Below are 15,332 nucleotides of genomic sequence, written 5' to 3'. Positions count from 1 at the left end.
TAACGATAAACCATATACTTGAAGCTTGATTAAAATATATATATATATGTATGTATTCATTTATTTTAGTATAATTTCACAAACGTTTGCCATTTTATTTCTGGTAAGTGAATCAAAATATGCCATGCCATGTGGTGTTTGGAATACCAGTCAGTAACGCCAGAGTCAGGGGCGAAATTCTTGCTCAGGACAGAGATCAGAGGAAACAATTCATAAATGACGCATATCCGCGGTACTAATCGTTTGCGCTTTGCGTTAAAGGCTCAGGTGCTTATTGGGGACTGTGGACAGTTCAGATCCAGCCTTGACCCACCCCCACCGTCTTCATCTCCCCCCTCCTCCTCCTCCTAACTGGTGGCTGCTTGGAGCTGTCAGGGCACCAGAGTATAAAACTGAAGCCTGTGGAGGCTGCAGGTACTCAGAGGAGACTCTCGGTTCAGTAACGCACACTTGGCTGGAGCTCGCGCTTGGAACTATAGTCCGGACCTGTGTGGACATTTGTCGAGAGGAAGTCAGCCGAGGTTTCTTCAGGCGTCCCTGTGGAAGTTTGGAGGATATTTTTTTTCTGTCTCTCGGGGAACGTTCAAGTGCTTTGGGATGCTGGTTCCTCCGATCCTGTGGATACTGAGCTGCGCCTGGCTGCTGCAGACCGCGGCGGCCTCGCGGCTCAAGTCTCCCGCGCTGCCCATCCAGTCCGAGAGAGACCCGCTGCCGTCCAAAGGGCTCTCAGGTAAGGCGCCGCGAAACTTTCCCGAGCTTGCCACGATGTTAGTGCTGGTGTATGATGCAGGAGGCGACTCGTATTCAGAAGCTGCAGCGCTTGTGAAGCGGAGAAATTGAGGGGAAAATACAGAAACATCATAAACTGAACATTAATGGAGGAAATGGAGGAAAACTTGCTTTATAGCATCTTCAAAATATAAGCAGAACTGTTAGATTTGATATTTCATGCTTCAAAGATACAGGTGTTTGACTTGATCCAGATTTAAAAGAGCCTGAAGTCACCTACTCAGGATGCAGTTATTTCAGAATTTCTTTTGACACCGAGTTTATGATTTGGAAAAATGCCATGATGACCTTGAGTTTAAGGTGATTTAGACACTTACAAAATATTACTTAGCATTAACTATCTAATATGGCAGTGACGCACAATTACATTATTTTTAATTCAAGCAGAATAAGAATCTATTTTCAGTTATATGCTGAGCGGAGGTGATGTTTTTGCAGCTCCTCTCAGACCAGTTGTGTAGAAGAGCAGAGTGTGTCCCTCTTGCAGCTGATATTTCCCCAAATGTCCCTGTTTACTGGCTCCCAAACCAAAGTTTCTGTCAACTTCCAAGTTTCCTTATTGCGAATGCTCCTCTGGTGTAAACTACAGGCAAACGCGTCTGAGTCATAACCACACCGAATGCCATTTGATTCATGTGTGAAAGCCCCTTCGCTGAGCTTATTGCTGGTTTTATAAGGTAAGCCGTCTGGAGTTCAAAACTGTGGGAACTCCACGGCGCCGAAACATGTAATTGGATGGTGGAAACTGTAATCAATTGACTTTCCGTTACAAGCATTGGCTCCGCTCAGAGATGATTTATTCCGACAGAGGCGAGGTGACAAGCAAAGCCAGCGGATCCCAGTCTGGCTGATTTTGACCAGACTGAACTCTGAAAAGGATAATGTGAACCAGAAGTGACTTTCTGAGATAGGAGTTGTCTGAACCTTGTGATGTCTAAGTTCATCTAAGTGATGGTGAACATCGTGTTGTAGGAACATTTATAGTCACGCTGAAACTGACTGGTACAAAGGAAAAGTGAAGAATTTGTTTCTCAGCCAAGAATTTGTATCAACAGCATGATAATAATTTTAATGTTCAACTGAATTTATGTGAAACAAGTCACATTATTAAGTTTCAAACTGTTTAAGAATGATGCCTTTGTTAATGAGGAAGCTAACGTTTTAAATCGATGTTGCCACGGTTCTGATTCTTCAGGGAGCCTTTGATCATGTTTCAGTGGAAAAAAGGATTTTGAAAACGACATTTGGATCATTGGGATGAAGCATGATGTTCCATCACCCAAATTTATGAGTTTTGGTGTGCTCCAACATGCCTGGGCAGTACGCTCTGCTGCGTTTATTTGGCGTTGGACCCTTCTCTTGAGTTAAAATCCAACACTCAATTGCTTGCTCTCCACCTCTTTGCACTTCAAATAATTCCTCTTCAACTCCACCGATGGCTCAGTGTTGAGTGTAAAACTGTCCAGTCATTTAATCTGCTTTGATCTGCTTTCTTTCTAGGATGTTCGTTCGGAGGTCGATTCTATTCCCTGGAGGACTCGTGGCATCCAGACCTCGGGGAGCCCTTCGGTGTCATGCACTGTGTCCAGTGCCACTGTGACCCTGTAAGTTGAAGTACTGAAATTATTAGCACAGCATGCATCAGAATTGTTCCGCTCAAATTGGAGTTTTCATAGTGATTATGTTTGAAGGTTTATTGTTGTATTTTGTAGTTTGACAAATTCACTGAGATGAATGTGATTTGGCACAAGAAAAAAAAGCGCTGGATGGAGTCTGTGGCCCGTGTTTGGGCAGACTTGCCATCCGGCTCAGGTCCAGACCATGAGGTTAATGCTGCTTTCCCGTTTGTTCCATCACAGCCTTTAATATTTATCCTTACTTCCACCCAACAAACGTGGCTTTGAGTGAATGTGTCAGTTTGTTTCTAACCTCATACATTATTCACGTGTGTTTGTACATGACGCTTTTAATCTCACTGGCAAATCATCTTGATTCTTGTCACATAGTGCTCACTCAAGATTGTAACTGAATTCCCAATCTCTCCAAATGTTCTCAGCAAAAGAGTCGCCGTGGCAAGGTGTTTGGGAAAGTAAACTGCAAGAACATTAAGCAAGACTGTCCGGACCTGGACTGTGACGACCCTATCCTGCTGCCAGGACACTGCTGCAAGACCTGCCCCAAAGGTAATAACACAATAAGGACATGATCAAAGGAACACATCATGCTTTGTTGCTCATTTTTCAAGATAATCTCTTGAACATGCCAATTGATTCTCCCCTCACTCAGATCAAAAGACTCAAAGTAGCAACTATCTATTTAGTCTCGTCCACACCTGCCACTTATCACGTCGACACACACACTTGCACCTTATTGGAGAATTAGGCCAACACACACACACATGACTCCACAGGCTGGGTGGGCCAGCGGCGGGCAGAGTGTGCGCCCGTGTGATGGAATGGAAAGTGAAGCTAAAGCACTGTGGCGACCTCCATCACTGCCACAACACTGCTCTGTGTGTGTCGGCCGTGTGCTTTGGCACACAAGCAGATGGATGTGAGTGCAAGTGATGGAAACCCGCGTGTGTGCTGGGTGCACCTGAAGATATAGTATTGCTAAATGCAGAGAAGTGAGGTTGACACTAGGCAGACGCCTAGGAGACAGCAGCGGTGAGGAAATGAGAAAGGAATGATGCGACCTGAGAGTTTTGGGTGGCATGTGTGAGTGTGTAAGTCGATGGATTACACACACACTTGCTCCATGGTCCCCTATTGTTTTGTTATATTACGCCTGTCGACATGTAAATGTACTCTGAAGTCTGCTCATGACTGCAGAACTGGCATTTTTTTGTGTGAAGCAGTGAGACGTTATCCAGGCCACACTGAGCCGTCACTTTCAATTCACTTAAATTTGTCACCTGCAGAACTGTAGTGGGAGCAAACGTGTCTCTTTGAGTTGCACGCCTCCTGCCGTGAGCATACCTCTAGTTGTTTGTCACACTTCCTGTTTGAGCATTCTTGCATTTCCTCTCCGTATTGATCTCCACCATCTAAACAAGAGGAAGAGAAAGACAGATGACTGAAGGTCTCATCTGTGGACCAGATATTAGACAGCAACAAGACACTGTGTCGTGAGATACTGTCTCTCTTGTTATGGCTTTGTCTCATCTGAACAGTCACGGACGATCGCTCCCTCTCTGCTAGTTTCATGCCTGCTCATCCTTCACCCAGCCAGTATTCTTCAACCCCTCTCTCCTTCTACAGGTGGAGATGACAAGAAGCAGACCGACCTGCTGGACAGCTTCGAATATTTCCATGAAAAGGGCAAAGGGAAGCTGGATGACCTGCATAAATCCTACAATGACAGATCCTACCTGAGCTCAGAGGACATGGGTCCTGGAGAGAGTCGCACTGGTGAGAACCAACACACAACAAAGAGCATGTCAAAATTGCCCATAACTTGTTCAGGAAGTATATGGCATTACACAGTGTTATTTCATTATTATCAAGAGCAAATTTGGAATTATTATTTATGTAAAATAATTCATTTCATTAAACCAAATTTAAAGTGGTTTAAAGTGCTTTATTGCCTTGTCTGTATGGTAGTTTACCAGAGGGTAGTTTACATTTATATGTACCGTGAGTTTTTATATCATTAAATTATTGGTTAAATGTTGCAGATTTTGTGGCTGTTTTGACTGGAGTGACACACTCATGGCTGCCCAGCTCAAGCGGTGTCGCCAGAGCTCGCTTCTCTCTCACCAGAACCAGCCTGGCTTTCTCCATCACATTTCAAAGGTATGTTTGAACCGCAGTGTCCAAACACACCAATATCAAAGCAGCATCAACATTCAGATCCTCCTCTGCTTCCAGAATGAGTCGTCCTGGTAAGATCGTCTTCCTCGATCAAGATGGCGCTGTTGCTCACGAGTACAGAGTCCCCAAAGGACAGTCGGACATGGTAATGCATCAGAAAAACTCCTCATACAGCCTTTGTTAGCTCTGTTTCTCTTACACGTACGTGAGAGTATTTCTCCGCCGTGATGAATGTGACTTTGTGACTCCGCTCTCAGACTTTGACTTCTCCTCCCATAACTCAGGCTGAAATAATAAACAATAGCACTCACATTCACCGACGCTCTCTCCAATACTTTACCTGCTCCCTTGACTGTAAACATCAACAATCAATCACCCAAAAAGGTGACACCACAAGGAAACCAGATCTCTGATGAATGAGTCAGTGTAGCAGTAGTATGCATGTCCATGTCCTCCCTTGTGTTTGACTCTCCATCCCTCTGCCAAAGTACACATTCCTTTTAGGACAAACAAGGCAGGAGCCCCTGAAACCTAGAAATTGGCCTATTATTATTTTTAGACAAATGTCAGTGTCAAGCACTGGAGGACCTTTGAGAAAACAGCCAGCCACATAAAAGGATCGGGGGTGACAGAGTTGCAAAGTTTGGAAAAGAGAGAATTTTTCACATGTGACATCACTCTTCTGCGAGGAGATGGAGCATATCGCAATTAAAAACGGAGATTACCGCTGAACCCTTGAGTTACGAGGTGCCGGCACAACGCCACATTTCCTCACTGCTCCATACAAGTGGAGTCGTCCCTCGGAGTTGAAGATCTGTGCCCCAGACTTACCTAGATGTGTCTATGTGTTGGCAGATCTGTGGCGTGTGGAAGAACCTGCCCAAGCTGCTGCTGCGACAACTGCAGTCAGAGCAGATGCGCGTCAGCATGTCCGCGTCCACCAGCAGGCAAGAGGAAGTGGAGGGGAAGATCATCAAGCACAGAGCTCTGTTTGCCGGTATGCAACCACGATGCACTACATACAGTCCAGAAACTTTATTTCGCCCTGTTAATTCATACAAGAACTTGCTGTTAGCGAAGCTCATTCACCCAAACATGGCTGCTCATCCTGCTGTTTTTCTCAATATTTACAAAGCAGTAAAATGCATGTCTCAGCATGTTTACTGAGAGCGGTAAGAGAATACAGAGTCGGTGTGATCAAGCGCATGTGTGTTGCAGAGACCTTCAGTTCCACACTGACTTCAGAGGAGCAGAACTCTGGCATGGGAGGCCTCGCCATGCTGACGCTCAGTGACACCGAGAACAACCTCCACTTCATCCTCATCTTGCAAGGCCTGGTGAAACACAAAGACAAAGGTGAGAGAGGGTGTGGGGAGGAGAAAAACAAGTGCTGGAAAAAAACAATAAAGGTGTCTGCGGCGGAGAGTTAATCCAATCTGGAGGAATAAAAGTGTAAACAAAGCCACCGGGACTGCGGCGCACTCTTGCTGGTCGCCTCTCTTTTGCTGTAAAACAATCTAATGGAAAAACTCCCCTCCCTTCTCCTCAGATCCCCTTCTGGTGCCCATCCGGGTTCAACTCATCTACCGACAACATGTCCTGAGAGAGATCCGTGCCAACATCACATCTCATGTAAGTCATCTGTGGCATTTGTGAGATAATGTTTTCAGAAACAACTCCAGAAATAAGTGTCAGGACCTTCAGTTAACATTCTTTGTCTTAGCCATGTGTGCCAAACTCAAGGCTCAGGGGCCAAATTCGGGCAGCTAAGTTACTTCATGTGGCCCACAAGAGCTTGAAAAACAGAAGAATTCAATCCAAAACATCAAAAACTAGCTCACTTTTAATGCTACAAATTGTCATTTACAATTTAAAGGCTACGATTGAGCTACAAAAAGTTGAGAGTTGATGCAGATGGCATCGATAGGAAAGCAGACGTATGTTAAGGAGAATAATTTATGTATTTTGACACAGAACAGATGGATACTTTGTTCTGAGGTTATCCCCTTAGGGACTGATATCACATTCTTTTTCGCTTTTTATTTCCTGTTTGAGGAGTGGAAGTAAATCTACATTTCATTCGACTTGGACTGTGTATCATATTTTGGCCCCTTAAGCGATTAAGTTTGACCCCCTGCCCTACGTCACCCTGAGATGGACCTAATGGAAACAGCATTATGATAGTTAAGAATCCATTACCTGATGTGTGGGGTGGATCAGTTGAGCAACACACTCTGTAACATGGCCAGCGAAGCAGAGTGAGGGCGAAAGTGTGTGAGGGTGAGAAGCAGTGGCAGATGTGAGGCAGGGATGAGAGGAAAAACTGGGGGAGGATGGCATGGAGGATGGACCACTTACACACTCTTCACACATGTCAGTGGTTAGCGGTCTGTGGGCTGAGGTGGATGCATGGAAGGAGGGGGAGTGATGAAAGGAGGGTCTGGTTTTAATCCTGCATTAAGGACCGGTGCCCTTCGTCGAGCCTGGCGGGAAGGGAGAAGCTCCATCGAAAAAAAAAATCTCCTGGACTTTCCTCCAGCTTAAAATCCTTCTCTCTAACAATGACAATCTTCTTTGTTTATCGCTCCTCAAAAACTCTCTGACAAACCGCCATATTTCTTTTTTATGAGCTTAAAGTCCATGAAATGATTTTTATGTGATACTGCTAATGATTTACACAGGGCCCCGATATAATTTGGCACCCCCTTTTTTCAGCCCATTCATTTTCCCAAGTCACTCTATCCATCCTTGTCTTCGCTCCAGCTCTCTTCTGGCCTCTGGATTTATAGTTCGTGTACTGTATATTTATATTGAACCAAGGCCCTGAGGTCATAAAGTAGCTTTTCTTCAACACACTCATACATCTGTCCTATTAATCCTACATTCTCACTCCGTCCCTCTCGAATCCACTCTGTCTGCTCGAAATGAAACTTGGATCGAATGTGGCGTGGCAGTCCGAGGCCTGTTTTCCCTGGGGGTTTTTTCTAAAAGCATGTGTTTTTCTTTGCACCATTACGTCCTGAATAGTCATACTGTGTTCACATCTTTGATGAATATAGTGCTAAAATGTACCTATTATCAAACTTTACATTGTGGTTTTAATATGGTAAAAATACCTTTGCAGGATCCGGACTTTGCAGAGGTGCTGACAGACCTGAACAGTCGAGAGCTGTTCTGGTTATCACGTGGTCAGCTGGAGATCGCCGTGACAACAGAAGGGCAAAATCCCAAACAGATCTCTGGATTTATTGCTGGCAGAAAATCCTGTGACAGTAAGTTACGAGTCCTTTTTTTCCAAAAAAAAAAAAATCATTTCCTCTTCATGCTATTTACACCAAGGCGTGCAACAAACACAGAGGTCGTAAAGAACGTGTTTTGCCTCTCATTATTGCTCGTCTGTCTGTGGCTGTTTTTGTCATTCCCCCTTTTATTCTCGGCCTTTCAAGTCTTATCGCTGAGGGGGAAAAACACATTTATAGACCTTCTGTTTGACGGCGTGGCCCACCAAGACTGCCAACGTGCGTCTGTGTTTGTGAGACAGAAGTTGGAGGAATGCCGCGTCTGTAACAAGGCACATACACACATGGTCTCTTCATGGGACACACACATTTAAAGGTGGAAGGGTCAGTGTTTTGCAGTGGAGCTAACACACACATACACAGTTTTCATCAAGGCGTTTCCAAGACGGACACGACTTACCCGTAAAGAATTCAAAACGCGTTATTTGCGTCCTGTTAGTGTCTCTTCCTATTTTGGGATTGCGCTGCAGTTTGGCCCCTCCCACCCACAGCACCTCTCACTCTATCAGCCTGAGTGCACATTCAGCTGGGGTTACCTCACTGTGAGTCTTGGGTGGGGTCCATGTGTGTCTCGTGCAATAGCATTCGTGTTACTGGCTCAAGCTCTGACACACAGTTACACAAGCAGACTGATTAGTGCCTCAATTGAATCTGTCCCCTTCATGACTCTTGACGTGTGTGTGTTTGCGGAGCCGGAGGAAACTTAATAGCCCTGGTCTTTCTTTCTCCAAAGTCAACTCATTTGATCTCATTGCTTCATCATGCCTGCCACGACACTCTGCTCTGATTCCAGCCATAGATATGTGAAGGAAGGTGTTTTTTTCTCGTATTAAACTTTTTAAAAATTGTCCGTCACAGCCATCCAGAGCGTCATGTCCAGCGGAGATGCTCTGACTCCAGGAAAGACTGGCGGAACCGGGTCAGCCATCTTCAACCTCCACGACAACGGCACTCTGGATTACCAGGTACAAACCTTTATTTCTTCACTCACAACTCATCACACGTTTGCTTTGCTTTTGTCTAGAGTTTACAAGTTAAAAACATAAATCAGTGGATTTTGTTGTCAATTTTTTTGGGGCGAAACAAGTCTCCGTCGACAGTCTCTGCTGTTTGGAATTATTGCTTGGAACTAGGTGGTGTTTACATGATCCGGAATGTTTCAGCATTTTCCAAGAAAGAGTGAACTGAAAAAATACAAATAATGCAAAACAGCTTTTCAGCACTGGCCTTATTGTTTGCCCTTGGACAGTCGAAAAAATGGAACATCAATGTTTTGAAAATCATTTTTTTTCTCTGAAGAAGGCTGAATGTTTGGTGATTTTTGCCAATACTGACTTTTGGAAAGTGGTCATCTGTCTTCATTTTGTTTGTCTCTTGTTCATCTTTAAACATTGAAATTGAGAATTATCCCAGTTCATCCACAAATTCATGCTATTTAATCCCCAAAAAAAACTTCAGTGTGATAATCATCTTCTGTCCTGTTCAGGTCCAAGTTGCCGGGCTCACGAGCGAGGTGGTCGGCCTCACCATCGAGGTGAAACCACGCCGACGCAACAAGCGCTCGGTGCTGTACGACCTCACGCCTGAGTACAGCAAGGTCACGGGCCGAGCAGTGGGCAGCTGGAATCGTCTGGAGGCTCGAACCATCCACATGCTGCTGCAGAATGAGCTCTTCATCAATGTAGCCACTGCTCACAGCCAGGAGGGAGAGCTGCGCGGGCAAATCAAGGCGCTGCTGTACAGCGGACTGGAGGCTCCCAGACACGGTACTGACTGAAATATTTGATTATTTGAAACGCTCAGGCCTGTGACTGCAGTGCTGACCTTGCTTTTCCTTCTTTAGAGCTGCCCACTCCTCTGGCTGGATACTTTGTGTCCCCGCCTGTGAGAACAGGTGCTTCTGGTCATGCATGGGTGTCAGTGGACAAACAGTGTCACCTCCATTATGAGATTGTTGTGGCGGGCCTCAGCAAAGCAGATGACCTCACTGTGAACGCCCAACTGCACGGGCTGGCAGAGATCGGAGAGCTGGATGACAGCAGCACCACCCACAAGAGGCTGTTGACCGGCTTCTACGGCTCTCAGGTACTGTTGGTGCGATCACGTGAGCAAACACAGGACCCGGAAATCACAAGACTAATGTACTGAAACTGCCTCTTCCAGGCTCAAGGGGTGCTGAAGGACATCAGCGCTGAGCTGCTGCAGCATTTGCACATGGGCACCGCCTTCATCCAGGTCAGCACCAAGATGAACCCCAGAGGAGAAATCCGTGGACGGGTAAGCTGTGTTTCCTTTCATATTCAGTACTTCACCAGCAAAAAACAAACAGAAAAAACTTCCTTCGTATGGATTGGAAAGGGACTTAAAACGGTAGTTGTAGATGCACAAGTCGTCGGCCTCCTGCTGTAAAGTGTTTATGTGTCTGTGTGATTGTCCACTTAGCGCTGCAGGCCCACACACTCCACAGGTGCTGCGGCGTTCAATGCACTTGAGCAGTTTTATTGGGGTTCTGTCTCACACACATGCACTCATTCGACCACGGAGCAGTTTGGCAGGTGGAGCGCTTGATGAATTCTCTTGTTAGTCTGTGAAACAGTGGGGGCCAGGTGTTTTAATAGCAAACAGGTCTGACACATAAACAACCATCTGCTCTGGAGAAGCATAAATCCTCAGCTCAGGAACAATTTCCAGCCTCCTGTCAGGTGTTGCCATCTAATGAAGTTTTTTTTCCCCCTCTTCCCTCCCTGAATTCTGCAGGTCCATGTGCCAAACAACTGTGAGCTCGGAGCCAGAAGTTCAGCAGAGCAGTCCGAGGTTGACAACACAAAAGAGATGCTGAAGAAAGACCCTCACACTTGCTTCTTTGAGAACCAGCACCACGCTCATGGCTCCCGCTGGACCCCCAACTACGACAAGTGCTTCTCCTGCAGCTGCCAGGTAGCAACCACAACTTCCTGAAATCCCCCAAATGACTCTGAGACCAAGTATTAAATATGTTCTCTGTTGTAGAAGCGAACTGTGATCTGTGACCCAGTTATCTGCCCGGTTCTGACCTGTTCCAAGACCATCCAGCCAGACGACAAATGCTGCCCCATATGTGACGGTGAGATTCATTCTCTCTTCTTAAAAAATATAAAAAATATTCACTCATTTTTCTATTCTATTAAGTTTAAGTCCGACTTACTATAGCCCAGCTAATTTTTACGTTTTGTTATTTGTGTTTTACAGACAAAATAGAGATGGAAGATGTGAAAACACCAGAGAAAGTGGAAGAGCATCCTGAAGGTATCTTTTTTTATTTTCAATTATTTGTGTTTTTGTTCATATCTTTTTGCAATATATTGCAACAGTTTATTTATTATTTAGTCATTTTGATGTTTATTCTATATTGACTTTCAAAAACAGAGACTAACAGCTTCTTTCCTTTGTCAGGTTGCTACTTTGAAGGAGACCAGAAGATGCACGCTCCAGGAACAACATGGCATCCGTTCGTTCCTCCTTTTGGTTACATTAAATGTGCGGTCTGCACCTGTAAGGTAAATACACGCAACACAACTACACCTTGACTCAATGTTTTTGTTTTAGTTCTTTAAAATAATAGGTTCCTTTTTACCCTCAGGGATCGACAGGCGAGGTCCACTGCGAGAAAGTGACGTGTCCGGTGTTGACCTGCAACCATCCCGTCAGACGCAACCCCTCGGACTGCTGTAAGGAGTGTCCTGAGGAGGAGAAGACTCCAGCTGGTCTAGAGCACAGTGACATGATGCAGGCCGACGGACCCAGACACTGCAAATTTGGGAAAAACTATTACCAGAACAGCGACAACTGGCACCCCTGGGTCCCTCTGGTGGGAGAGATGAAGTGCATCAACTGCTGGTGTGATGTAAGTCTATTCACTCCACTTACAACAATGATTTCATGTAAAGAACATGTGTCTTATGGATGTTTTTTTTTCTTCTTCACAGCACGGAGTCACCAAGTGTCAAAGGAAGCAATGTCCCATACTGACCTGCACCAACATCACCCGCCGTGAGGACTCGTGCTGTCCCGAGTGCCTTGGTAAATACAGATGAAGCCTTATTAAAGCATGCTACAAACTGGATGGATCTCTGATTCACACTCGACTTTCCTCTTCTTTAGACGATTACGACGATGATCTGACCATGAAAGTCCCTGACAAAACAAGAAACTGGAGACACTGACTTTACTGATGGAACCCTCTGACCTCCGACTCGATGGACCCGGAGCTGCACACTGGGCCCACTCGCCCCCCTGACTCACCTCACCCACCCTGTCACCAGCTTCAGGATTGTAATGAAGAAAGAAGAGCAGAAGTGGACGAAGAATCTAAAAAATAAAAAAATAAAAAAAAGAAAGAAAGGAATCAGAGACTGTAAATCGACCACATTCTGCTTCCATTCTCCCTGGAATCTTCAGTTCTCCAAAGAGCAGCTCAAACTGGTCGCAGATGTAAATGTAAAAAACAGCTTTGAAAGATGTTAATGTTTTCAATTCCAGACGTCAAACTAGTTGGTTCAAAGCGACAGGCCTCCTGCTGAAGTCCAGCCGTAGCTACTGTCGCTCGGATCTGTGTGACTGTGTCGCTCTGCGAGTGTGTGTGAGTTTTCAACGGAAGAACAATAAATCAAATTAATAAATTGTATTGAAGGCAGGTTTGACAGCGTTTCTGCTGGTTTAATATACTGGCCAATTTAAAAAGAAATGTACTGCATCACTTGGTGGCACTCTGTGTTCTGATGTCATCAATCTCCCAAATTTGCCTGGACCGACTTTCCATCTGTTTGTATCATTTTATGGATCATTGTTTTATGGTTTTCTATGAATATGAAGCTGGTTTTTGTATTTATTGAATGGTGTGTAGATAATAAACAAGACGTTTTTCAGTAACAGATGTGTTTGTTTGCCTTTTTTATTGACTTTTTCAAAGACGCCTGCTGTGACAGCACGGTAAATATAATGTAACTTCATATAACCTGACTAAAAATAGCTTAAAAATCAAATGACTAAATTATCATTCATGTTTTGCCTTCTGACAACGCCTACTTTAAAAGCCCCGAGATGCCACCTGTTGATTTATTAGACCTCGTAAATCATGCCCTGTGTCTGTTTGTGCGAGTGTGTGGATGATGTCATCCTGAAATGTCATCAGGGCGGCACAGAGGTTAATGAGGGTGCGCTCAAGCTCAGATGGTTGGGGGTCAAAGGTTAAGTATTCAGGGCTGCAGGTTAAGGCAGCAGTTGCCAAGAGCCCGAAGTCTGCACCTGCACAAATGTGAGAATGGGTGTAAAATGTATCCTGATAAGGGTGCAGACTTGATAAGCACAAATAATGCAAAGATTTTGAAATATTTTCATTTACATGGTTAAGATATGTCTTATATTTAAAAAGATATATGTGTTCCTAACTGACATTTAGAAGTACATTATTTAAATTTTGTGTTCGCAGTAAAAGAGTCTGTCCTCTGTAATTTGGTCTGTTCTTACATAATACTGTTCATTATGTTATGGTCCGCTTTTATTGTGGTTTTATTTTGCTGCAACTCTCCCTGTCTTCTCCCCTCTGTTTCTCCCTGAGCTTAATGGGGTAATGGCACACACCCGCAGCTTCCTACCTGCTCACACCTGCTGCTGAAAAGCCTGTCTTTGCTCCCATGCTGGTAACTGAGCCTCTTCTTCATCTCCTCTTCAAGCTCTATACTCAAGCTTTTTGTTGTGAGCAAGTTCGACAGTCAGACACTTTCTGTTTCCTCTCTTGTTACCTCTGCTCCAACACAGTCTCACTAGCTGCATGTCATAAGCTCAGCTATGTGTGAGTTGGACCACATTTGTCTCTCTCTTCAGTTCAGTGACACTGACACTTAGTTCTTTCTGTCTGTATTTGTTGGTGTATTGGTTATGTATTGGTATATATTTTTTGTATTAATAAACTGTTAAATTGTAACCTAAATAGTAACAGAAATTGCATTCACTTGGGTTACTCAAACACAGCAGCTTAAAAGTGTATGTGTGTATGAATACACATTTATTTTCACATATGTTTATACATGTTTTAACTAAGTCCACATCTAGTTAAAACTGAACTGTATGTGATTTAAAGTCAATCACATCAATTTGTACGGCTGAATTTCTATTGACCTTTTCCTCAACAGCAGTTCGGTTACGTGATATAATGCTTTTTCTCTGTTGTGTTTTTACTGATGTCACCCCCTTCACCTAATACTTCCACTTTTTTCCCCCCAACATTCACAGATTTGTCCCACATTTCGTTCGATTCATCATTTTCTCAATTTCCTTTCACCATTCCACTGTGTCTGCAAACTGGGCATGGTTCATTTCATCTGATGCCTCACAGATACAGATATCTATAAGCAGTTTGGGTGATGCCTCACAGACACTGATATCTATAAACAGTTCCAGAAATACGTCGCCGTCATTCACAGTTTGTGATCAAATAAAGACTTTTTTGGCCACTGCTAGCAACAAAACAAATGTAATTTAAACATTCAAATAAAGAGAAAAACCATATCATAAAGTGAAAGGTAAACATTTTTTTTTTTTTTAAAAAGCACATTTTAGAATTTAAAACAAGGTCAAGTTAACATCTGCAACATTTAACAAATACACATTAAAATGAGACTGTCTACACAAGTACAGTGTTCCTTATGTTTTCAGTTTGAAAACAAAAGTAATCTTTTATAACAACAGAAGACTTTTAAATGTTCTCTTCTTGACACATATGTATTATGACAGGCAACGACAAAAGTGAGCAGTTTTGGAGGAGGCTGCTGAGTCCTGTTGCTATGAACTTGATTTATTCCTCTCCCTGCTCAGTGAAGTGTGGCTGTCGAAGGTAACGCGCACGCAGACATTTGCTGGGTATTGACAGTAGAGCTGGAGTGTGAAAACAGGTGTTACAGTCATCAGAGGGTCTCATCTGTTTTTTAAAACACACAAACACGTGCTGTGTCACCCACTCACTCGCCTCTGGCAGAAGTCAGTCTGGAAACTTTCAGAACTCCATCCAGATGCAGATGTGAGATGTGAATCCTGAAGTGAGTCTAAACTTAGAGACGTTTGGCTTTGGTCTTTGTGAAAATGGATCCTAACAAACATATTTCACAGCTTTTTTTTTTTATGAATCCAGATCAGTATTCTTTTGAGATGCTCAGGAGCGATGTCATCTGACACCAGGATCAGCAGAAAGTTCTCTCTTGCTGCTCAGGTTTGCACAAATGAGAAAAGCAGCACTTACAGATTCAACATAATCTTTTCTCCTTTTTGTGTAAGTGTGCATATGTCACGTAAGCCATCATTTTAGCTAGCAAAAATTCCATGTTGTTGTTCCTTTGGTCATTTCCAGTCAAATGTTATCCTGCTGTAGGCAATGACCCAGAGAAAGTACAGACTCATG

The 15,332-nt window shown here is 44.0% G+C and overlaps 1 protein-coding gene across 1 annotated transcript; it reads left to right on the top strand.

The window, feature by feature from the left end:
- Nucleotides 1-491: 491 nt before the first annotated feature.
- Nucleotides 492-12,770, top strand: chrd (chordin). Its single transcript, XM_053872958.1, has 21 exons — nt 492-730; nt 2,290-2,393; nt 2,846-2,972; nt 4,050-4,199; nt 4,466-4,583; nt 4,659-4,746; nt 5,457-5,598; nt 5,820-5,957; nt 6,151-6,233; nt 7,726-7,873; nt 8,759-8,865; nt 9,387-9,666; nt 9,744-9,985; nt 10,064-10,177; nt 10,658-10,837; nt 10,910-11,003; nt 11,129-11,185; nt 11,333-11,436; nt 11,520-11,783; nt 11,866-11,959; nt 12,041-12,770. Exons 1-21 carry the CDS (start codon nt 598-600, stop codon nt 12,100-12,102), a joined length of 2,829 nt encoding a protein of 942 aa, XP_053728933.1. The 5' UTR covers nt 492-597; the 3' UTR covers nt 12,103-12,770.
- The last annotated feature ends 2,562 nt before the right edge of the window (nt 12,771-15,332 follow it).

Source organism: Synchiropus splendidus, chromosome 8 (genome assembly GCF_027744825.2).
Source record: "Synchiropus splendidus isolate RoL2022-P1 chromosome 8, RoL_Sspl_1.0, whole genome shotgun sequence".
In the NCBI taxonomy this organism is placed as follows: Eukaryota; Metazoa; Chordata; class Actinopteri; order Syngnathiformes; family Callionymidae; genus Synchiropus; species Synchiropus splendidus.
This window is presented reverse-complemented; position numbering and strand designations above follow the sequence as displayed.